This window comes from Trachemys scripta, chromosome 7 (assembly GCF_013100865.1).
Source record: "Trachemys scripta elegans isolate TJP31775 chromosome 7, CAS_Tse_1.0, whole genome shotgun sequence".
Lineage (NCBI taxonomy): Eukaryota > Metazoa > Chordata > Testudines > Emydidae > Trachemys > Trachemys scripta.
In genome coordinates, this window is record NC_048304.1 from 19,571,768 (window position 1) to 19,596,643 (window position 24,876).

The following is a 24,876-nucleotide window of genomic DNA, read 5'->3' on the forward strand; positions in this document are numbered from 1 at the left end:
TTGTTTATAAGAGGAATCTAGGTTATTTATTCCAGGGGCACAGTGCTGGGGACATTGTATAGCTAAGCTATTTGCTACACAAGTTCAACCATGCATTAGTTCTAAAGTTTGCAAGATTTAACTTCAGCCTGATGTCTGTGAATTCCACAACTGATGGCACTCCATTGAGACTACCCTGCCCGTTTCACGTTCAGCGCTGGGTTCCATCTGCAGGTGTTATTGTTGAATGCAGCTGCCTAAATGTAGAAATGGCTGTGTGCTAGCCCGAAGATCCTGAGCCATACATTGTTCAGTGTACCATTTGGGATAATTGTTATGGGTTCTGTAATAGTCTGTCAATGTACTGGAGATACATACGGATAATTCCTCAATGCTTCCGGGAAGGGAATGGTACATAAATTGCTCACACATGGATGAAAGCAATTGCAGTGAGTTGTTACTGCCATCTGGTGAACATTAACTTTGACACAAACCAGAGAGATCAGAGCTGAAAAACATTCATTTTTGTTGTGCCACCCATCACTATAAAGAATTAAACTTTGACAGTCAGTAAAAGTGGCCAGATTTAGAACATTTTCCTCTCATTTTACTTCAGGGTAAACTGGCTAATTGTTTTGAGGTCTTTAAAAAGATATCCATGGTTATATGTTTTTGTTTTGCACGAAGGAGAGGTGATTGGATGGCCCAAACAATTATTATCAAAGAACTGTTTGCTTCTAGTTTGCTGCTTCAAATTCATTCACATTGGGAGAAACTCAGAGGATGAAAGGGATATGCGGATCGACGTCCCCTCTCAACCCTTAAAAATTGGTCCAGGTGAGGGTTGAAACATCAGTGAGGAAGGCACAGAAGTTGGCACTGTTAGCTGAGTTGTACACACTGGGTGGATTAAACTTTTCATTCTGCCCCACCTTTTACAAGCACTAAATCTATTAAATAGAAATATGAAACTAAAGTTACTTTGGCACTCCTGACCCTATTGGTAAAACAGGGATACTATTACTTACCAACCTTTGCAAAGCACTCTGAGACCCTAGGATGAAAAGCACTATTACACGAGTAAAAACACTGACAGTCTCCATGCCCACTTCAGTGTTTGCTGCCATGCTTATCACTTTGATAGTATTTACAAGGTTAAGTGACAGTGGCAATCTGGGAAATTTCATTTCAAATTTACTCTTCTATCTTGGTGTCCTTGGATAAGCTTTCAAAATACCAACTCCAACGATCCAAACTGGCCCCTGAAATCAGAATTTATTTTTTCTAAATATCAAATACCACCCACTGTCTATTTAGCTAACTGAAGTGTAGTAGTAGCAGCGTGCATATCAATTTGGTTATACTACAATTATTGCAATAGCACATAGAAGTAATGTCAGTATGTTGGTAAATGGGTTAAACAAAGCCACATACACCTAGCAAGAAAAAGTGTATTTTGGAAACACTGATATATCAGATCTGTTTAAGCTATTAAGATGGTAGTATCAAGTACCAAGGCTTCTGCTTGAACCGTGTGTTTATGATTGGTCTACCCCTTCATTTGGATATTATATATTGATTTATGCAGTGCATCTCAAGCTTTGAAGTGCTTTACAGAATTACAGATTATATACACATCTCCGGAATGCAGCAGGCATAACAACAACATGAGGAACCCCACACAACTATTTAGGGATAGGAAGTGAACTACCCTAGCCAGTAAAGTCAACAGGTGACATTAGGTAGGCAAATAAGTTTCTCATAAATACAAACCTTTATTTTTTTTTTTAATACCAGACGGTTTAATTAGCAAACAGGAGTAACTGGCTGAATGTTGTTTCTTTAGAAGTATTTGACCATATTATCATTGGACTTGATTTTCAGTTTGTCAGAGTAGTCTCAATTTGACACTTCTTAGAAGTTAGCTCTTATAACAATGTCCCTTTTGGGGTGAGGGTGGGGAGTTCATTGAAAAAGGACTAAAACAAGCTTTATCTATTTAAAATAACATCTCTATTCATAAATTTCAAAACAGGGGCAAAATGCAGGAAAATGACAAAGAATAGGGTTATAGGGTAAAGAAGAAGTGTCAGATACCACAATTAAATACCACCATCAAAAACTTATCCTTTTAATACAATACAGCACTGATGAAGCAAATGTGTGGCTGTTGTGTGATACAGTTCAGACAGCATTACTTCACGACAGACTTCTTTCATTAATAAGATATCTACTTACAGGAACCTTATTTCCCCAAAATCTGGGAAAAACAATAGGTGAATGCTAAGAACATAATTCTATTTTACTTATTTAAGTTAAGATTCTTGCTTGTGCTTTTGATAAGCTCAAGTCATTTGTTTGTAGTAAGACAACATGTCATCTAGACTTTGGTAAACTGGTTGCTGATCCTCCGAACTGTTGCAGTTATTCTGCATAGACGGAAACTGCTTGTTCTGTGTTGACTCCTGTCCCAGTTTCTCATGAGAGGATCCAAACTTGTTCCAACTCTGGCTTTGGTGGTTATTGGCTCTCTTTTGACAAACAAAGTAATTGGAAGGTGGTGCAAATTCCGGATCTCGTTCATCTGCACATTTCTTTGACCATTGTCCAAAAGTAAATTCTATTAGATAGGAAAAACATGGAATTTATTCTTCAGTGTTTAACAGAAATGGAAAACTGAATTGTTTGAAATGGAAATTCACGTTCTAAATGAGATCATAGCAGTAAGAACCCAAAGATATTAAAAAATGACAATTATGCTAGGGTAGTCAACAAGGTCAGAATGTGCTATAATTTGCGATGGTGCTTATTTCATTACAATGGTAGGCATTTTAACTTCCATTACAGTCAATCAGTTCCCATGACAAATTTTTAAAAGTAGCTATGAAATGATGTGACAACTGCTCAAGTTCATGATAAATACGTTTTACTTTGAAGATGACCTGAAACAGCTTTTTACCCCATTTACAGTGGTACAGGAACCTATCAACTGATCATAAGCTTCTGGGGGCAGGTGCTGTGGATTTGTACAACGTATAGCAAAAAGGGGTTCTAGTTCTGAAGACGGCTTTTTTACACTAATCCAATACAAATGTTAACTGTAGCAAACAAAAGTTTCTAAACAGACCAAGGAACTGCACATCTTACACTGCTTTTGGTGCTACAAATTGATTTACAAAATCACTGACTTGTAACTATCTTTTCAAATTTTATTTGTAATTTAGGTCTACACACTATTTGTAGTTCTCAACCAGGGGTCCAAGGCCACCTGGGGGCTGTGAGCAGGTTTCAGGGAGACCCCCAAAATAAACCAGAGTGCAGGGTCGGCATTAGACTCGCTCGGATTCAGGACAGAAAGCAAGAGCACAAGCCGCGCGGGACTGAAGCCAAAGCCTGAGCAACTTAGCTTTGTGGAGCTCCCTGTGGTGTGGGGCCATAGACAATTGTCCTGCTTGCTACCTCCTAGCGCCAGCCTTGGCTTTTAATCTACTGGATATGCAGAAAAACAGTTGTTGTGGCACAGGTGGGCCGTGGAGGTTTTTTATAGCATGTTGGGGGGGGCCTCAGAAAGAAAAAGGTTCAGAACCCCGTTGTAGAGTACCATTTATACTAGTAGTACACCTCTACCTCGATATAACACGACTTCGGATATAATGCGGTAAAGCAGTGCTCCTGGGGGGGGGGGGGGGGGGGGGGGGGGGCTGTGCACTCTGGTGGATTAAAGCAAGTTCGATAGAACGCGGTTTCACCTATAACGCAGTAAGATTTTTTGGCTCCCGAGGACAGCGTTATATCGAGGTAGAAGTGTATTGCGATAGTACGGAATCATAGAAATGCAGGACTGGAATGGACCTCGATAAGTCATCTAGTCTAATCCCCTTCACTGAGGCAGGAATAAATATTATCTATACCAGTGGTTCTCAACCAGGGGTCCAGGACCCCCTGGGGGGCAGTGAGCAGGTTTCAGGGGGTCCGCCATGCAGGACTAGCATTAAACTTGCTGGAGCCCAGGGCAGAAAGCTGAAACTCCACCACCTGGGATGGAAGCCAAAGCCTGAGCAACTTAGCTTCGCAGGGCCCCCTGTGGCATGAGGCCCCGAGCAATTGCCTGCTTGATACCCCCTAACGCTGGCCCTGGCTTTTATATGCAGAAAAAACAGTTGTTGTGACACAGGTGGGCAGTGAAGTTTTTATAGCATGCTGTGGAGGCTTCAAAAGAAAAAGATTGTGAACCCCTGAGCTATACCATCCCTGACAGGTGTTTTGCCTAAACCTGTCCTAAAAACCTCCACTGAGAGGGATTCCTCAACCTCCTAAGGTAATTTTTTCCAGTGCTTAACTATCCTGACACTTAATGTCTAATCTAAATCTCCCTTACTGCAATTTAAGCCCATTACTTCTTGCATCTAGGAGTCCCAGTCATAGCCCATGTCCCCATTGTAGTAGGTGCTGTACAAACAGACTAAAAAGAAATACCCCCAAGTATGAGCGCAGGAGGCTTAACTAACCCCCTCTCCCCCCTGCCCCCAAGTTATAGAAGGTGACAAAGTTTTTGTCTGGCACTCTGAGGTCCTTACAATCTAACTACAAAGACAGCCCAGAGAATAATGACAAGAGATCATGTTGGCTAAGGGCAGGGTGACAGGGAAGGTGGGAGACACACAAGTAATCAATAGGCGGGGAATACTGTAGACTGCACATTTATATGATTAATATATGTCTTGTTTATTTTTATTTATTTAACAACCAGGTGCCAGAATGTGAAGCAAGAGGCCTGAATGCTCAGGTGCCTAATTCCCTATTTTAGGTACCTAAGACCTAGTTTTGGCTCCAATGTGATGCACAAAACTGCTGCCTAAACCCGTGTGACAGGATGTATAAATGCTGAACAGGTATCTAAGGGGTTAAAGAGCTGCTGTGGGCAAGGCTGGCCCCATTCCTCCGGCCTCATCAATCATGCCAAGGGTGGAATAAAGGGCTTAAAAACATGAAGTTCCCAACAGTTGCTGGGCAGTCTGGGAGAGAGCAGATGGCAGCTCTACAGCTCCTAAAGAAGCCTTCTGGGAACAGCTCAGGGAGCCCCCCACCCTGTGCCTAAAAGGAGACGACAACCTAAGGTGCCTCTCTCTCCCCATTCATTGTATATAAGCCTAAGTGCCCAACTCAAACTTTGTAAATCCCAGTGTTGTTTCAGTGGTTTTCTAGCGCCTAGAGGTCAGGCGTTGTGTCACAATATTCCTTTGGTGCACTCTGGCCAGAGTGCCTGAGATTAGATTAATGGCAGGGAGTGAGATGAAAGGAGTGAGTTTTGAGAAAGGATTTGAAGGACAGCAAAGTCACTTGGCATTCAGGAAAAGTGTAACCACAGCATGAATAAAGGCATGGGCAGAGCGGAGGCACACATACATTAATGATTGAGATATAAAGTTAGTTACTTTCTTCAGAGCACTTCTGTTCACTTCTAAGAAAAAGTTTGGCCAGTTAAACTAAGTTTACCCCTATGCGCTGTAGTAGGGTTGATGTTACCTGGTAACCAGAAGGCCAAAAGTCAAATATTTTTATTGAGTATTAATAAATTAATATGGTGGTCCTAACTACATCACTTAACTCTTGACAATTTGATACAAATTGCTGTAGCCACATATTTAACTATACCTTATTATGAGGGAGGGCCCTCTCTTCAATTCCAAATTTACTACTTTCTACTACACACACACACACACACACACACACACACACACTTACTTCTCTTGCATTAAGTTCAAACTACTTGTCCACAGCTTCAAGATCTGTCCAACGTTGCCTACATCTCTCTCACTGTTTCCTCTCTTTTTCCCCTTTTCCTATCTTCTTACATGCACCATCCTTTACAAGAATCACGGAACAGCCTCCACTCAGTGTGTGCCAACAGCCTTTCTGCTTTTCCTTCAAATCCTTCCCTCAAAATTCACTTCTACCATGAAGCATTTTAGGGAAAGTGACCTCGCACTACTCCATTTGCCTCCATGGTGTCTGTTTATGTAATTTGGTGCAATACTCTACCTACTCAAGCATTTAGAGCTTAGGCTCTTCTGTGTGACACATCCTGCCCATCCATACCACATAGTGTCAAGTTACAGAATTATTTTTGCATATCAGGATAGGTTATAAACTACAAAAATTCACACTTCAATCTTCCTCCATCAGTATCTTTGTATGGAACGCAATGTGTGAAGACTATGTTATGTTACAGCAGCTGCTCATGTCATGGTCAAGGCTGTCAACCTCTTTCTAGGGCTCACCAAAAAGTAATGACAATGTAAATTTAAAAGGGAAGGGGAAAGGGAAAGTATATTACTTTACTTCTCAGCTTCATAATGTATAAAAATGACAGTAGTTCTGATCCCATTAATAAACAGTGTTTTTGACTATACCATGCTACGTTCATAGTTCAGTTGTCTTACCTTTCCCTTTATCCCACTCTCGAACATAGGGCACACCAGCCTTTGTATCTTTTCTCTCCTGAATGATGACCTCCACTTTTCTACTTTCTGCAACTCTTGGGGCCACAGGGGCTTCTGGTTCAGCTGGTAGTGGCCCAATAACTTCTTCCTCTTCTTTTGAAAAAGGGAAAAGAAATTTGTTATTAACAGGATATAGGTTTATTTTTCAAATATTATAGGATGAATACATGACAAGAGCTACTCCACATTCAGACTGATAATGTCTACAGCAGTTATCTAATTAGAATGAAATGCATCTGACTGGGGAGGTGTTTTTTGTTGATTTGTTTTTAATTTACTGTGCATTAGTTCAGAAGCCATAGTGGATAAGCCAGATAATCTAGAAATGAATCTACGACCCTTCATTAGCTTTTCAGCATAAAAGAAGAGATTGCTGAAAATGTATTGCCTAATAACATAGGAATAGGTTGAGTGTTCTACTGATGATGGGAAATTAGGAAAGAGTGAAAACATTACTCGCACGTATCTCCACTTTAGTGATCTTATTCTGCTCTGTAAGAATAATGCAGAACAGTAGTATATCAATGTTAAGTATTTCCAAAGCACTTTACATTTAAGCACTCTCTCATTACTGAGAGGTGGAAAGTACTAATTCTATTTTACAGATGAGGAAGCAGATAGTGTGATTCAATACCATAGATGGCGCCAGTGTAGAGCTGGGATTAGAACTCAAAAATTCATATCTGCAAGTTGTAAAATGAGGCCACATTCCCTTTATATGATTTCTGACATTCACCTTTTTCAGAGCTTGTAATTTGAGTGTTGCCTCTAATTTGAGTTTCATCCACACAAAAACCCTTAATTTGAGTGTGGTTGCTGACCCATAGAATATCAGGGTTGGAAGGGACCTCAGGAGGTCATCTAGTCCAACCCCCTGCTCAAAACAGGACCAATTCCCAACTAAATCATCCCAGCCAGGGCTTTGTCAAGCCTGACCTTAAAAACCTCTAAGGAAGGAGATTCCACCACCTCCCTAGGTAACCCATTCCAGTGCTTCACACCCTCCTAGTGAAAAAGTTTTTCCTAATATCCAACCTAAACCTCCCCCACTGCAACCTGAGACCATTACTCCTTGTTCTGTCATCTAGTACCACTGAGAACAGTCTAGAGATCCATCCTCTTTGGAACCCCTTTCAGATAGTTGAAAGCAGCTATCAAATCCCCCCTCATTCTTCTCTTCTGCAGACTAAACAATCTCAGTTCCCTCAGCCTCTCCTCATAAGTCATGTGCTCCAGCCCCCTAATCATTTTTGTTGCCCTCCACTGGACTCTTTCCAATTTTTCCACATCCTTCTTGTAATGTGGGGCCCAAAACTGGACACAGTACTCCAGATGAGGCCTCACCAATGTCGAATAGAGGGGAATGATCATGTCCCTCGATCTGCTGGCAATGCCGCTACTTATACAGCCCAAAATGTCGTTAGCCTTCTTGGCAACAAGGGCACACTGTTGACTCATATCCAGCTTCTCGTACACTATAACCTCTGGGTCCTTTTCTGCAGAACTGTTTCCTAGCCATTCGGTCCCTAGTCTGTAACAGTGAATGGGATTCTTCCGTCCTAAGTGCAGGACTCTGCACTTGTCTTTGTTGAACCTCATCAGGTTTCTTTTGGTCCAATCCTCTAATTTGTCTAGGTCCCTCTGTATCCTATCCCTACCCTCCAGCGTATCTACCACTCCTCCCAGTTCAGTGTCATCTGCAAACTTGCTGAGAATGCAGTCCACATCATCCTCCAGATCATTAATGAAGATATTGAACAAAACCGGCCCCAGGACTGACCCTTGGGGCACTCCGCTTGATACTGACTGCCAACTTGACATGGAGCCATTGATCACTACCCATTGAGCCCGACCATCTAGCCAGCTTTCTATCCACCTTACAGTCCATTCATCCAGCCCATACTACTTTAACTTGCCGGCAAGAATACTGTGGGAGACCGTATCAAAAGCTTTGCTAAAGTCAAGGAATAACACATCCACTGCTTTCCCCTCATCCACAGAGCCAGGTATCCCGTCATAGAAGGCCATTAGGTTAGTCAGGCATGACTTGCCCTTGGTGAATCCATGCTGACTGTTCCTGATCACTTTCCTCTCCTCTAAGTGCTTCAGAATTGATTCCTTGAGGACCTGCTCCATGATTTTTCTAGGGACTGAGGTGAGGCTGACTGGCCTATAGTTCCCTGGATCCTCCTCCTTCCCTTTTTTAAAGATGGGCACTACATTAGCCTTTTTTCCAGTCATCCGGGACCTCCCCCGATCGCCATGAGTTTTCAAAGATAATGGCCAATGGCTCTGCAATCACATCCGCCATCAGAGGGTCTAGACTAAAGGTTGAGTTGACACAACATAGCCACGAACACAACCACTCTGTGTAGCTTGAGTGTGATTTCACAGTGTGGCCACTCTCACTCAAGTGGATTAATTTAAGTATAGATACCTCAAGTTAACTCTGCAGTAAAGACATACACTCAATTGTGTAGCATTATTTAATCCCATCATGCTCACCCACAGACTGCTGTTACTAGAGGGTATTCTTTTTTGTACCACCAAGTTACAAATAAGCTTTCGAATGTGTCCATTTGTACATACTGAACCTTTTACTTAAAACAACTCTCACAAAAGTCACATGGCAGAAGGGGTTTTTCTGCATACATAAATTAAGCTATAGGCTTAATGGCAAATGTATGCCTCCGATAGCTATGCACAGTCATCTGAATACAGATTCTGGCCCTTAATTGCCACCTGCAATCGTTTTAATTTTATGAATATACAGTATCTGACATTCCCTACAAGATAGCTCTACACAAATTGCTTGTATTTCTTCATAGCCAATTAATCGAGGTATCATTTTTATCCTCGCTCATTTAAAAAAATAAAATAAAATCATTCCAAGCTAGAGTTGCATATATTTAAATGGTGACCTGCATAATTCTTCCTGGCAGGTGTGAACCTAAAAGGCAGTACAATGCACACAACACTCTCCTCTCCACAGGAAGAACTATTTTTAGTACATATGATTTTATACCTATGTGCAATTAATTTCAACTGTTAATTTTTTCAAAGCCACAATTTAATATATTCAAAATATATAATGTTGATATTCAAAACACAGATATTCAATCTGAGCAGAATCCTTTTTCACGATACTGAGGGAGAATGATTGTTTTAAAACAAAGATACTTGTTACAGACCATACCTTCATTTTCCAGTTTGTTTGCTTCTTCCTCTAGTCCATCTTCTCTTAGTCTCTTTATCTTTCTTGCTTTAAGTTTAGAAAGTCTTGTTTTCAGAACTGCCTTTCGTTTTTCCTTTAAATGTTCACGTTTAGTCCTTTGATCTGTGGTCTTAACAGTAACCGAAAATGTTCATTAGTTAATCCTGTATTTGGTTATAATCAACTGTGCATCTCCTTCAATCATACCCAGAAATGAACTGATTATCAGCTGCATTGTCTCAATGGGGAGGAAAATGACCCCATTCCTTGAATCCAAACTTGCACACACTACCAGGCATAATACTTACTACCATTGGTTTAAGCTGTGAACATAGTACAGTAAAATTTGGCTAAGTATGCCAAACAAAACATATCTCTGTTCTAAATAGCTTGCTTTAGAGAGGCATGTGGAAGAGATGTAAAGATACTGATTTCACATACAAGATGAAAACTTCCAGAGAGTAGAAGAAACAGGTTTGTCACTGAAGCTACACCTAATCTCAACTCAAAAGAAATCCATGAATGATAAGCAAAAATGGGGGAAGGGGTTTATTTTAGGATTTCAACGTTTATTTTATGCATATAACTTTGTACCTGTTCCTGCAACCCTTTCCCTATATTGATGGGATAAAAACCTTTTTAACATTTTATTATACTCAGAAATTAATACAAAAATGTAATAATTGAAAAGTAGTTCCTCAACTTTAAGGGCCAAATTCCAGTGGGTAGGAGCCATGGCTGTGTATTTATCAAGACTGCACATGTACAATTATTGCAACTGTGCATGCAAGAGGCTTTCTGAAGTCTAAATATCCATTAATTGACACAACTATAGTAAATACATGTATAAGGGAACATTTTCTTACATGCAGACTTCAGGTTACTTCCACTGAAAAATTATTTCTAAATATTTTGCCTTTCAGCATCAAAGATCATGAGTGGACAATTACAGGGTGTCGATGCTCTGCAGCTCAACATCTTACACAAGTAGTTTTGGTTTTACTACTATTTTCCAACATATTTACTACATGGTATACAGTGCAAGGTTCCAAAATAATACATAAAGATGGGGAGCCAAGGCTGTTCCCAGCAGAGGCTACGGATCTACTATGCGCTTCATACCTGCTCTCTTAGCATTTCCAAAGTCTCCATTTGCTTATTTCTCTGTGCTCTATCACGAGCAAAGGCAAAGTAGCCAACACCAAGTTGTCTGGCCTCTGAAAGGAAGAATTTTCAACAGTTAGATTTCATCAGATTTATAGCTGCAGCAGCCTTGAAAGCACCAGGATATAAGTTATTGGAGAAAGACTCATTAGGTCATCTTGCCCATTGCCCTTCCTGACAATAGCATTAGAGTGTTATGTCCAGTCTAGTTTTAATTGACTCATATGATAACGCTTCCCAGCAATTTCTCTTAGGAGACCAGGAGGTTTTTTCCTGATTTATTTTTTCTGTCAGTAGATGAATGCATGCTATCCCTTTGTAAATTAAGTGGCTATTTCTAACACAGTTTAACAAGGTGAGAATATATTTCTACTGGAGTAGTTTTTATACTTCATGTTAAATTACACCTTCTTCCTCTAAAAAAGATCTTACAGTGAAGGTAAACCATACAAAGGAATGAATATTAACCGTTTTCTCTAATGTCCTCATAATGTATGGGTCCCACAGGTTTCTTTAGGGCCTCTTCTTCCTCTCTTTCCCATTGCTGCCGCTGAAGTTCTCGTCTCATATCTTCAGACAATAGAGTCTTCTCCTCAATGCCGTGTCTAGTAAAAAACAAAACCCAAACAACAAGTGTAAAGGTTCTTTGGTATTGAACAATGAAAGTATGACAACAGCTAAGCCATTTTTAATTACTCATCAGAAGCGTGGACTTGGTTTGCAGAACACTAACGGAAGGCACCAAGATACTACAGTCGTGAGCACAGTATGAGAATTCATAGTACATTACAGAATACAGTAGGGAGGAAAGGATAGGATACCACATCTGGCACAGCACAATAAAATAATTCTAATTAATTAAAGATCCTTAAGAAGAAGTTGAGACCATTTTCACAGGCATTGTGAAGTCACTAATAACTGAAAATAGAAGAGAAGTGGGCGATGACCAGTGCTCAATAGAATAGTCACCAAAAGTAGAATAACAGCAACACTTTCACTAAAGTGAAGTGAATACAAAAACGTGAACAGCATTTATTTGTTTAATGTAAAATAACGAAACATTTAAATGAGGAACATCAGCAGCTGAGGGAGAAAATACTTTTAAGTTTTCCCTTGGGAGGCAGAAACAGTTCTCTCCCTCATAATCTAGCTAGGCTAGAGCAAAATATGATTGCAGACCACTTATCTAGGTGAATACAGAGAATGTACTTCCCATACAATTTTATATTCTTCATTCTGTTTTGAATTATAAAGAACAGGCTGCAGAATTTTCAAGGAGGAAAGCTTACAATTCAATATTATAAGTGCTCAATTATGGCACATTTCATTCCAATATAATTTGCACTTCTGCCATTAGTTTTATCAGAATAGCTGTAATTAACTATACAACTGGAGTTCTAACAAATTCACTCAGAACGTCATGTATTTGACTTTATTAAAAGCCTTGAAATCAGATCATCCAGGACAAAAATATATATATCTGCTGGGATTCTTTAGGTTTAGGGCACATTAAAATACAACTTCTACAGAAGGACCATAGTTTAAAAAAAATAAGTCAAGTATTCAATAGGCTGCTAAATTAATTTAATAAACTTTTGTTTGTAGGGCAAATATGAGTCAATGCTCTACAGTGAAGTTTGTGGATTTCATTAGCATTTTCCATCAGAATCTGAGCTTTAGTAAAGTTTATAAAAATTCTGTGTATTTAAGTTTGGCATACATGGCCTCAACTCAGGCACCATTTAAAACGTGAATATGCCACACACTTTTCAGAGGATTAATTCAGTTGCCACTGAAATAAAATAGCTTAGGACAAATGCATGTGTTCACAGAGGAAGTTTTGATAAAACCACCACCACACAAAATATTATAACATTCTAAACACACTGGATAAGGGTGAGTAGAAGTTGATAAATTAAAGAAATCTTTTTTTTTTTTAAATCAAATTAAATACAGGTTTATTTTTTAAAAACAAACATTTAAAATTAAATTTGATTTTTAAAAAAAATGTCAATCTAATGTTAAGGCCCACACTTATTTTAAACTATTAAAATCATTTAGATTAAATACAAAAAAGAATACTAAGCAGTACATGTTTGCTGCTAAATTTTAAAGAAAGTCAGACTATGGAACTGGACCCAGAGTTTGCTGAATTGCTAAACTAGTTTTTGACATCAGTATACTCTTCTACAGGTGCAGAGAGAATAGTTTCTTTATTTCAGTTTTTTCAAACTAGTTTCAGTTCAATGACTAGCTAATTCAAAAATAAAGAAACCAATTGGAGTTGAAAAAGCAGAAAAGCTTGTTTTTCCTCTTCCAATTATGAATATAAACTTTGTGAGAGGATGAGATCTCCTAGTTCTAAAATCTTGAAGGACATGGCAACTAGAAACAATTAGTTCAATACATTAACTATAAATGCTACTTACTTTGTTTACTAAAGCAGTTAGTTTTAAATACAAGACATGTTTTAATAAGCTTACTTTGTTTCTTATGTATCCAGAATTTTTAAAGTAGAATTCTGAAATTGCTGGTTTTGTGCATTTAACTGAATTCCAATTTCCATCCAAATGCAACTGACACAAATCACAAGTAGAAAATTAATTTAGTAATTAAGAAATGCATTATTCAGCATTTTCTAACATAATACAAATGTAAAAATAAATCTGAATAAATAAGTTTGGCTATGTAATTGCTTAAATAAATGTGTACAGATGGTGTATCTTCCTAGTTACCAAACAGTAGCACCAAATTCAGTGTAAAGGCTGATTTGCAAAGCATCATGTTTTAATGGTTACCAACAGTGATGACTGGTGTGTGTGTGTGTTGCCTTCCTGCAGCCTTTTAACATAATTTAAAAGTACAAATGCAAAACCATGATTCAAATTGGTGATTTAAATCAAGGTTTCCTGCTTGTTGATTTAAATCATGATAGAATTAGTGATTTAAATTAATCCACCATGCACTGAATATTCTCATCTTTTTTTGATACATTGGACCAAATTCTGCAGTTACACCAATGTCAAAGACTTTGATAGCTTCAATGACATTAATCTGGTTATACCACTCTGCCAAGTGTGTGTATAAACTCTTTTCCTCCCATAAAACACATCTATGAAATCTTGTGGGAAAAATTACTTGCTTTAGAGAAGCCATACCTTTTCCCCTGAAGTTCTTGATCCATTTTAAGAAGATTTGGCAAATCCTTCTTCATACAGCGTCTAGATCGGCCTAAGGAATCCACATAATCAACCCTGCAATGGAAGTAAAAAGAATTTCACACAATTTATATTCTCAGATTTATAGAACTCTGATCCAAAGGATAAAAAAATTAACTGAATACTTTCCACAGAGAATATTCACATTCAGGGTGCTAAAGTTACCTCCATCCTAACAGTTAACAGGCCCAGTTTAACAATTAAAAGGACATATTTTTAAACAGGATTCCTGACAGATTGATCACATTGATATATTTTATTCAATCTCATTTTGAGCCAACTGACTTCCTTCATGATAAGACAGTTTGAAAACCGTTTACAAGTTACAATGTCACATAGCTCCCAAGTCAAAATAACATTGCAAGCATAATATTTGCTTCCTGTGGTGAAAATAATGATGCAGCACTGACTTTTCACACAAATATTAAATTGCTACAGTATAATGCAATTATCAGTCTATGGCTCATTTACTAAGAGCTTCAGTGATCATTCAACTGGTTTAACAAAAGCCTAGGAAATCAAGCAGAACGTTGTTCCTTTGAAGCTCCCTTTACATAGTGTGCTTTATGTAAAGCTATTTATCATAGTGAATGCTCCACTTAAAACTGTGGGGAGAATAAGAAACAGAGGTACTTATTGTCCACCAATGCTACAAAGAGTTCTTTAGCATCAAGCAGTTCTAGTTATACTGTTTTAGGAAACTCGAGACACACAGCCAACAAAGCATCGCTGAACCAGAGTACAAAATAGTCCCAAGATACTAAACTTTTAAAGATTTATTCTTTCATTAAGTTATGCTTTTAAAATAAATGTTAAGGGCACTGAGGGTATGTCTGCACTACAATTAGATACCCATGGCTGGCCCGTGCCAGCTGACACAGGTTTGCAGGGCTTGGGCCAATGAGCTGTTTAACTCAAGGGGAGAGGGTTCCCGAGCACAGCTCGAGCCCAAACTTCTGCACTGCAATTAAACAGCCTCTTAGCCCAAGCCCAAGTCAGCAGCCATGGACCAGCTGTGGGTCTAACTGTAGTGTAGACATACCCTTAGAGCTTAGTATGAGTGCCATTTAACGATAATCTGTGACCTCTAGTCACACAGTATACACATGGCTGGAGAATAATTAGTAGTATATATTAATCCTATGGTACTGCCCAAAGGCCTCCAATGAGATTGGAGCCCCATTGTGCAGGGTGTTGAGACAATAATGTTCCTGGAGGCTTATCAGTAAATAATTAAAATTGTCTTTTTCATTTTCTTGAGGTGGGATGAAGACAAGTATTGAAAAAGTATATGGAAGGTGAACACACTGGCTTACATTTATGATATTTAAACTTGATAAGGACACAGAATAACTTGACAGTTTCATCTCAGATCTAGTAGTATACTAGTACCACATATTTCTATCTGTTCAGGTTTACAGCTTTCTGATTCTTCACTATGGGCCCACTATCCCCATTCGCTGTAAGAAACAAAATGACATTATCTCCTATCTTAAACTAATACACTGAAAAACTGGAATTCTACTTTTCAGACTAGTTATTGTTGTTCAAAGCTGATTACAGGAGTAAAACTTCCATCTGCATACACTGTTTTCTTTATGAACAGACAGGAAAAAAATACCTAACTAGCTAGGTTTCATAATTATTTACAGTATCTTTGCTGAAAGACTATTGGTTACCTGAAACTTAACTACAGAAGGGTTTTTATGGGTAGTTTAAATTCTGGAGCTTAAAGAAATGTTGGTAAAGCACTATCTTCTTCCATACAGAGAAAATCTGTACATACAGTAATGCCAGAAACCCAAAACTACTGCTGACTTTGAAAGACGTGATCGGAGGAAATAATTACTTGAAAGGGAGCAGGGTTGGTTCAGTAAAAATTAGTCTAGTTACATAATGCTTTCATGCAGGACACACCAGATGTACAGTCTGCATCGATAAGAGGATCAGAACTCCCATAACTTCAGCAGGAAAACGTATGAGCCCTTTTAAAATCATACTTATTTATAGCACATTTTCTTGATCAATACATCTCAAAACCCTGGGTACTTAAAACAGCATCTATTGTGGGTCATCAGTTTAAAATTCATAGTTGTGGAAGGAAATGTTACTTGCAAATTTGTTAGCAGTTTGAGAAACTTTGAACTTCTGGATCTCTTTCTGGAAGATCAAAGCTTTTCCCTTTTCAACCTAAAAAGGCTCAGTTTAAATTAATTACCTTATGTACTAGATAAGAACGATTTAGCTTTTATACAGCCCAGCCTCCCCCACACACAGAAACTCCTAGAATTCCCAAGTTCAGCTGCACTAAGCAAGTCAATGTCGTTGAGAGATGAGACAAAGTAAGGGGAAATAATGTGCTCCGTAAGGCATATAAATTATGTATTCTAATACCTATTGCATTCTCCTCTTTTATATAATGGCATTAAAAGAAAAATAACTGGTAGATTACCTAGTTTAACACTTTGTCTGAGTGATCTCAAGTGTAAAAAAAAAAACCAAGAACCCTATGAAGCTAATTTTTAACTACTTGATTTTCAAACGGCTGCATAGGTACCAGACCCCAAAATCTTATTTGTGAATAGGACTGGCGTCTAAACATCCCATTCCTCACTTTGAAAATGTAACCTTATTTTAGAAAGCAGGTCAATCTACATAATCTGGTCTACATAATGGAAGTCTTTCCCTGAACTAGTTCATAAAGATCAATAATGCCTGCATGGTTATCCATCCAAAGAAAAGAGTTGGATTTGAGGTGGTATCTTCACACAATTACATGCTCTTAGTTTTGACATAAGAAGAGAGACTATAATTGCACTTAGATAAAACAATTCAAAATTTTACATCGATTTAAAAAACAAATTAATCTTAAACTATACACAACTAACCTATTCTACCTGGAGTCTTTCCTGCAGGGTGAGAAGACAAATGTGAAAAAATGCTTCTTAAAGGGAAAGAATGTTATAATCACAAGTGATGGACTCGTATCAGCCAGAATGATTCCTTATTCAAGATGTTTTATAAACTAGACTAAATGCACATGAGATTATCAAAAAAATAAAAACAGATTTGTCAGACTTGTTCTGTCCATACGGTATTACCGACCATTCTTCATTTGGGTCCTGTGGGGGTGGTATTTCTATTTCAGGTAGTGTCTTCTCTTCATCTTCCTCCTGTTCTGATGCCTTTCTAGCAGCTTCACTCTCACGCAGATCTTGTATTTCTCTCCGTTTGTCTATGATCTTCTGAGTGAAATCCACAAGGTACAAATCCTCAGTTTCTTCATCTAGGGCAGAAAAATCAATTCTTAGATAACAGGCATCAAAAGAACAACTGAGCAAGGAATCAATATGGAATAGCCACAATCAGTTTCACAGCTGCCAACAATGCCCTTGACTATACTATCAGACAATGCTTTAATCTCATCTAGTGTCAAGAAAATTCAGCTATATGTAAACTTTCTTTATTTAAAGCAATTAATTATATATACACCCCAGAAAAAAGTTCACAGCAACTGTGATGATACCATCTTTAAAAAAATATATCTTTATGCTAATTAACAGTTACAATACTAATTCAAGTCCTAACATGAAAATGAAACTGGCAGTAACAGATTTAACATTGCTAATTTTATTAAAGAAAAAGAATAAAATAGTTCTTTGACAAGTAAACTGTGAATATGAAAGAGATGAATGGGTACAGCAGGCTACTACATTTAATAGTTCAGTTACCAATGATGGTGTTCATAGAGGACAATTACTTAAGACTGAATTTAACATAAGGATGCACTTTGCATGTAGAATGCACCTAAGCAGTCACTTGAGTTCTCTTTCCAAAAGGGAGAAGAATGATGAGATTACATTTTATATGATGGAGCTTGCACATAGAAACTAGTGAAAGTGATAGCACTGAAGGATTAAATTGAATTGAGCCTTTTTCTATTAACTGTCACATCACACAAAGGATGGATGTGTGCTGAGAGGAAAGTGGAAGTATGTATATTTATTAGAGATTGTTAAAGCTGGGAGGTGAGAAGTCAAACCCTACTAGCTACTGGCATTCACATATGGACCAGCCAGTCACCTCCTCTCTTTCCCAAGTTAAACTCTTCATATAGTGAAAAGGAAGCATGCAGAAGCATAGATAAAAGCCAAGGATGTCAAAATGACAAAGTAACTTTACTTTTCTAGAGTTCTATACTAAGAAACCAGAATATATTTCTCTCGCTTGATGATCAAGCCAAATGATTCCCACATTTCTTTCCTAGGGCAGACTGTTCTTCAAAAAGTAATATTCTTTGCTTAGCACTAGCTTTTCTCTCTCAGCAAAAATAATCTTTATCAATCAGCTTGTACACTGTGCCTCCAAAAAGCTTATTTAGTGTAAAAGCTACATTTATTGATTAAACAGAAGTACTGTATTTTATAACATAACAGCTGTCAACAATGAGACAGTTAAGGTGGCCAGCTTCTAAAGTGACCAAATAAAAGCAAGGTTTTTAAAATATATACTGGTTTTATGCAGGTTTTGTTCACCTGGAAAGTCTCCTTTTGTCATCTTCTCATACAGCTTTGCTTTCTCTTCCAGTTTCTGCCTAAAGAAAAAGCAGGGTTATATTTATAGTATGATTCCAAGTACATCACAAACAGAAAAGTCTTTCAGTATTTAGACTGCAATGGAATAAATGTTTGATATTTTCCGTTAGAGATGAACTGCAAGAGTTTTTACCAAACAATGGCTTAGGGGACACTGCAGGAAAAGCACCATTTTTCTTATACTGCTGAAGGTCTCAGTGAAGTTATCAACCATAGCAAGTGGAATTGTAGAACCCAGAATTCAGATCTTAACAGCTAAGCAAAGGAGGAATTTTGTTTTAAACAGTAACTGACATTTCTACGAACATACAGATTCCTGATTAGTCTGTATTGTGAACGATTTTTAATAAAAAGTAACATAGTTCACCTTCAATGAAATGATCAAATAGGTAGCAACATATAATGTAAGTATTGTATATCTCTGTAATTACAATTATCTAGATGACAGACCAAGATAAACTGTAAATCAGCCCAGAACCTCTCTATGGTAATTACTTTAAGGCAACAAGATAGGGAGCACAGTGTACAAGGCATGAGATACTACTGCATGAGATAAAAGGCATGAGATACCATTTGCCGGGAACGGCGAACTGTGGCCACTGGGAGTTGCAAGCGGCCGTGCCTGCAGACGGTTAATGTAAACATTGTCTCGCGGCCCACCAGCAGATTATACTGATGGGCCGCATGTGGCCCGTGGGCCGCAGGTTGCCCACCACTGATCTAAATGGACACAGAAACCAGAGAGAATATCTTAAAACTAGCTCCTGGAATGGTTTACACCTATGTATTCGTAAGAGATGGGGAATTTATAGCAGAGAACCAGCAGATGTCACATTTTAAATGTATATTTTAATTGTACAACTAACCAACTCAGGTCATTGATCTGTAATTTTCCTCAAAAACATATATCTTATTAAATAGGTAAGAGACAGTTTTTTGCAAAAATTATAAATACGTTTTCTTTGGAGCACAAAATACTGATTGTGGTGTTTGTATCCATGCTTTTACTGAAATGGAAGAAAATGCTTTAAAAGAAAATCTATACTCTGTCAAATTTCTGTGGATACAATAATGTAAGTGTAGATGTCTCACAGTGCAGCGAGTGGAGAGACATTAACAAGCAATGAACCAGTTGCATCCCAGTGAAAACTGAATAGCTACCACTTTTACTTGCATTATGCTATTTGCATGATTTATTTTATGCAATTTGTTACAAGTGTAAAAAAATTCTACAAAGCGTTTGTTCCTCTTATTTATTTGTATTACTGTAACTTAAAAATTACCTCGCTTTCTCTAACGTTTGATCTTCTTCTATCTTCTGCTCAACATCTTTCTCAGCTCGACTTGAAACCCCTGTGTTCTGCTTATTCCAAATGTTTGGTTTCTGTGGAACATAGGTTTTTAAAACACAGGATTTCAACCTTATTTGACCATTAAAAAAAAATAAAAAGAAAAAAAGAAAAGCTCTGGAGTTATTTATCTGCTTAAACATTCTTCGTATAATCCTGATGCTGTGATGTGGAAAGTAGCAGATGTGTCTTAAATTTATGACAGCACAGGAAGAAGAACCAACAAAGGGGTTAACATGAGTTAATGATTTTTTATTTAAAAATTTGGAACACAAATTTTATTCTTGAGCGGCTATAGATAAAGATAATAGTTGCTTACTGGACAATATTACTAAAGGAAAAGCAAATCTAAGAATAATTCATATTGTTCTTGGAAGTGAAGATTATCAGGAAGAATGATGCCAAAGACTTAGTGTGAGAAGTACTGATACAAGGATAATGTTCAGTATCTCCCATATGCCAAGAGAACTTGGGTTCTTAATTAGATACGGTCAACAAAAATAACTTTTATAAAGCTTCATATACCTTAGTCACTGACCTTTTCATACAGAATTACATAGCCTGTTATGGGACTGATTTTTCAGTGTTATAACCTGACCATTGTCTTCAAAATGACACCTAATTCTGATCTGTTTGCATAATTCTTCCAGATGTCTATTTCTAGTTCTACACATAACATAGTAACAAGTCTAACTTTTAGCATGTAAAGGCAAAAATGCTGCACGGTCTTCAAACATAGCAATAATACTTCAGTCTACAACAAGATAGCCACAAGATCACACAAATTCATTTGGTCTGAATGTTAAAACTAAATCTGAACATGACTGAAAAGTCAGGTTTATGAAATATGTTATTTTAGAAAAATGAACAGATGTTTTATTGCAGTAGAGATTGAAGTATGAGATTGCAGTGCATCTGATATTATTTTTCCCCCAATATAAATGAATAGGAGCTGATGGCAGGGCATTTTCCAAGAAGGTTCATTGTCTCTGGAAAGTGCTTTCCTAGTCCAACTGATCATGGATTTGTCAAAATTCAAAGCTCATTTTTTCTTGCTGGCATTTAAGGAGGTTGGGGCTCACAGGTGGGTAGAGTACATAGATTAAGAGATTATTTAAATACAGCTTTGCAATATAATTGAATGGTGAGTTTTGTTTTTTGAGAGAGACTCAACTGGAAATGAGTCAACAGAAATTTTATAATAAAGCCATCACAATCTTTGTCCTACAACTGGAAATGAAACACTGTATTAACTTTTTAGATTTTCTAATGGCTTGTTCTTCAATTCTGGGAGATGCCTAGAAAAACTGAAAGAAAAACAAAAATAATGAGTAATGATGGATATTTTATTTCTACCTTGTTTGTTGTTTGGGGTTTTACAGAGAGTCCAGCATCTTTCAGAAGTTTTTCCTTCTTGAATTCTTCTTGCTTTCGGAAGAGTTCAGCCTTTAAATCTACCAACTACATCAGCCACAATAAAAAACAACAAAAGTCATTTTAACAAAATAATTAGGGAATTTCTAGAGACTTATGTGAGAAATCAAGAGTTTACACCTGTAATAAAATAAACTGATTGCATTTCTGATGTAGAAAATAGGAGCAGTGATTTGAATAGGAAGAACTTTGTGATATTTGCAGCAATATGTAATCTAAAATAATGAGACAGAACATAATTTATGATTAGGTGGTTAAATAAGTTAATCAAAAGCTTCTATTCATATTACTGATCCTTCACTCCAAAATGGAATATCTGCAGGAACAAAATGGGCATAATCCCATACAAATACCAACCAAAGACTGTAATAAACTAACAATAGTTTGTTTTTAATTTAAAAAGTAACCCCTAAGGAGATTTGCTGGCAAGCAAAACTTTTTTTTTGTAAAAAGGAATTAGCTGATAGACATTAGTCTTTTTAAAAAGTACCTTCTTCCCTGCTGCTTTTAGACTTTCTTTTTTATAAATATGAATATGTAACTCCCATTGGTATTAATCATCACCACAAATGTTAGTTATCAAGGCCCACATTCTCAAAGGTATTTAGGTACCTAACACCCATTGACTTAAATGGGAGGTAGGTGTCTAAATACCTTTGAGAATCTGGGCCCAAGAAACTTCACTCATCAGGTGCATTGCTTTGGAACAATTGCCTTCAGGAGTCTGGGAGTCCCTTTTTAAAACAACCAACCAACAAAACATTTATGATCTGATGGCTTCTTCAGCCAGTCCTAGAGTAAACTGATTTCTACAAGAAATTTAACCAGGCTGTTGGTTGCCCTTGATATTAAAATTTTCCACAAACACAATGGTGCTAACCATCCAAGCTTTTCCTGAACTGTCAGAAGTGCTAATGCAAAAGTTCATTAAATGCATGTTTTGGATACAACCCTATTTATTTTAATTGCTGTGTTTCAATTAAGTTGCTAGATTATACTGAGACACAAAACGCTGATGGAGCATTAATAAAAATAATGGAGTGAAACTATCAAAGACTTTAATGAATCAATGACAGATGCTTAGACTACAAACAAAAGTATACCACAGAAAATAAATGAACAGCAAAATGCCACCTTATTTCAGGTTATGTTTAAGGTCTGACAACCTCTTAGGTATGAATGAAGTTACCTATTGCTTTCATATTTGGGACTTTTGTAGAAACTTAGCCTCCCATGAAGGATGCTCCATAAACAAATGTTTAATGTTTGATAGGAATGTCTCACTTAACCAACCTTAATTCCATTTAAACATACCCTTAACAGCAAGGGAATATATCAAGCTATGGGAAATCACTTAACTGTACCCCAATGTCCACATAAGACATTTCCAATGACAGTCAGAGACTATGCATCTTCATAAAACCTCCTTCTGCCTCCAAAAACAATCAGGAAATACATTCACATTCATCTCCTTCACAAAATACAAACCCTAAATATAGCCTGAGTAACATTAGCAAATTCAGCACTGACATAAGTGCACAGGTAAAGTGTTCAGTGTACTGTGTTGAAGGGGAAAGTGTAAGGTCACAGGGCTACAACTGCCATGCCAAAGTACAGCAGCATCCCACAGAAAGACACACTTTGAGATATTTGGATAAAAGGTATTAAGTGCAAACTATTCATTTTTACATTAGGATTTATTTTTTATTAATAGGGTTGAGGTGTTGGGGGTAAGGCAAGAGACAATACCCCATGTTTACTCAATGGCATTTTGTTTTCTGATGAAGGTTGGAGAAAGACTATTCTTAGATTATGTTGAACCTTCTGTATTTAGACCAACCCAAGAATTATATAACTTTGTGGGTATGTAACAGGGCACACAGACCATTTTACAGCTCTTAAGGGAACCCTCATTGTCCAGTAGCACCTCATCCCTGTTTCAAACAATAAACACACTCAATAGGTAGAGGAAAATAAAGACCACCAGCTGGGATATACAAGGCACAGCTGTTTCTCCTACTCTACATGGGGTATAAAGTAGCTGTGTTCTCACCAGGACCCAATCCTGGTGAAGAGATGAATGCTATAATTCTAATATATATCCTCTCAGAAAGAGGTGCTACCTGGGTAGGAGGAAAGAATTCCTAGAGGGCTCTTAAAAACTGAGTAAGTACAAGTTTTGCTTAATTTAATTTGTGTTGCATGTAAGTGTGATTACCAACTACAATAAAATAGCTCAGAGATACAAAACCATTTAATTTATCTGTCATGAGCTACAAACCAACTGAATAAAACCCCAAGGGAACTTTCCAGGAGGAACTAAAACTGATGTGAATGGCCTTCTGTTCTTGCATGAACCTTGAACATCTTATAAATCAAGGATAGGCAATCTGTGGCACACGATCTGATTTTCAGTGGCACTCACACTACCCAGGTCCTGGCCACTGGTCTGGGGGGCTCTGCATTTTAATTTAATTTTAAATGAAGCTTCTTAAACATTTTAAAACCCTTATTTACTTTACATATAACAATAGGTTAGTTATATATTATAGACGTATAGAAAGAGACCTTCTAAAAACATTAAAATGTATTCCTGGCACATGAAACCTTAAATTAGAGTGAATAAATGAAGTCTCAGCACACCACTTCTGAAAGGTTACCGACCCCTATTATAAATGATTCTAAAATCCTTTACTGTTGCTGTAAGAAAGTAGGAGCTTTTTATATTTGGCCTTCTGGACACCCCACAAATGTTTGCACCTTGGTAACACCTTGTGGTGTTGTCTTATGATGCCATGATGATGCACCACCACACCACTTTAATCTCTGTGTCTTCACCTAGCAGAATCCCTGCATCTACGGACTCCAGCCAGGTGGAGGGTTGCCATTCCCATACCCTGGCGAAAAGGGGATGAGCTGGAGCTGTAGTCATAACACGACGGCATTTCCTGGGCTGTGCAGAGCCTTGGCTGCGATGCGCTCACACCGCTAGGAGGAGCGAGGCCAGGCTTGTAGGGCGGTGAGCAGCTAGACCCAGCGACCCTGCTCGCCCCAGGGGGTGGGTTTCTTCAGCACCTTGGGGGAGGAGAGCGAGTATCGTCTCCCCTTCCTCTGCCCACCCCCCGCGGGTCCATTCCCCAGCTGGGGTAGGGGGACGGAGCCGGGGGGCAGCGGGAACCAGCCTAGGACATGGGGCTATCGGGGGAAGAGGCCGGAGACCTACCCGCCCAGCTGCCCCCACCCTGGCCGGCAGCACTCACCGAGGCGACCGTGACCTCCAGTGGCTTCTTCCTACGGTCCATGGCGCCTCTGCGCCGAGACACGGGAAACAGGTTACGGCGCACAGAGCTGGCCCGTAAACAACACAGAGCCCGGCCCCGCGTTGGCCGCCATCTTGCCGTAAAGCGCAGCTGAGCGGAG

General features: G+C 38.2%; 1 protein-coding gene across 2 annotated transcripts; it reads right to left on the minus strand.

Moving 5' to 3' along the window:
- Positions 1 to 1,973: 1,973 nt before the first annotated feature.
- Positions 1,974 to 24,876, minus strand: CCDC174 (coiled-coil domain containing 174). 2 transcript variants are annotated; one of them, XM_034776606.1, is made up of 11 exons: positions 24,717 to 24,876; positions 21,379 to 21,483; positions 19,957 to 20,057; positions 18,614 to 18,672; positions 17,184 to 17,364; positions 14,019 to 14,114; positions 11,329 to 11,465; positions 10,819 to 10,913; positions 9,679 to 9,826; positions 6,423 to 6,572; positions 1,974 to 2,599 (listed from the first exon to the last, which is right to left on the minus strand). In XM_034776606.1, the coding sequence occupies exons 1-11, from the start codon at positions 24,756 to 24,758 to the stop codon at positions 2,325 to 2,327; spliced, it is 1,389 nt and encodes a 462-aa protein (XP_034632497.1). In that variant the 5' UTR covers positions 24,759 to 24,876; the 3' UTR covers positions 1,974 to 2,324. The 2 variants fall into 2 exon arrangements, with proteins under 2 accessions (XP_034632497.1, XP_034632496.1); XM_034776605.1 differs by having other exon boundaries at positions 6,423 to 6,575.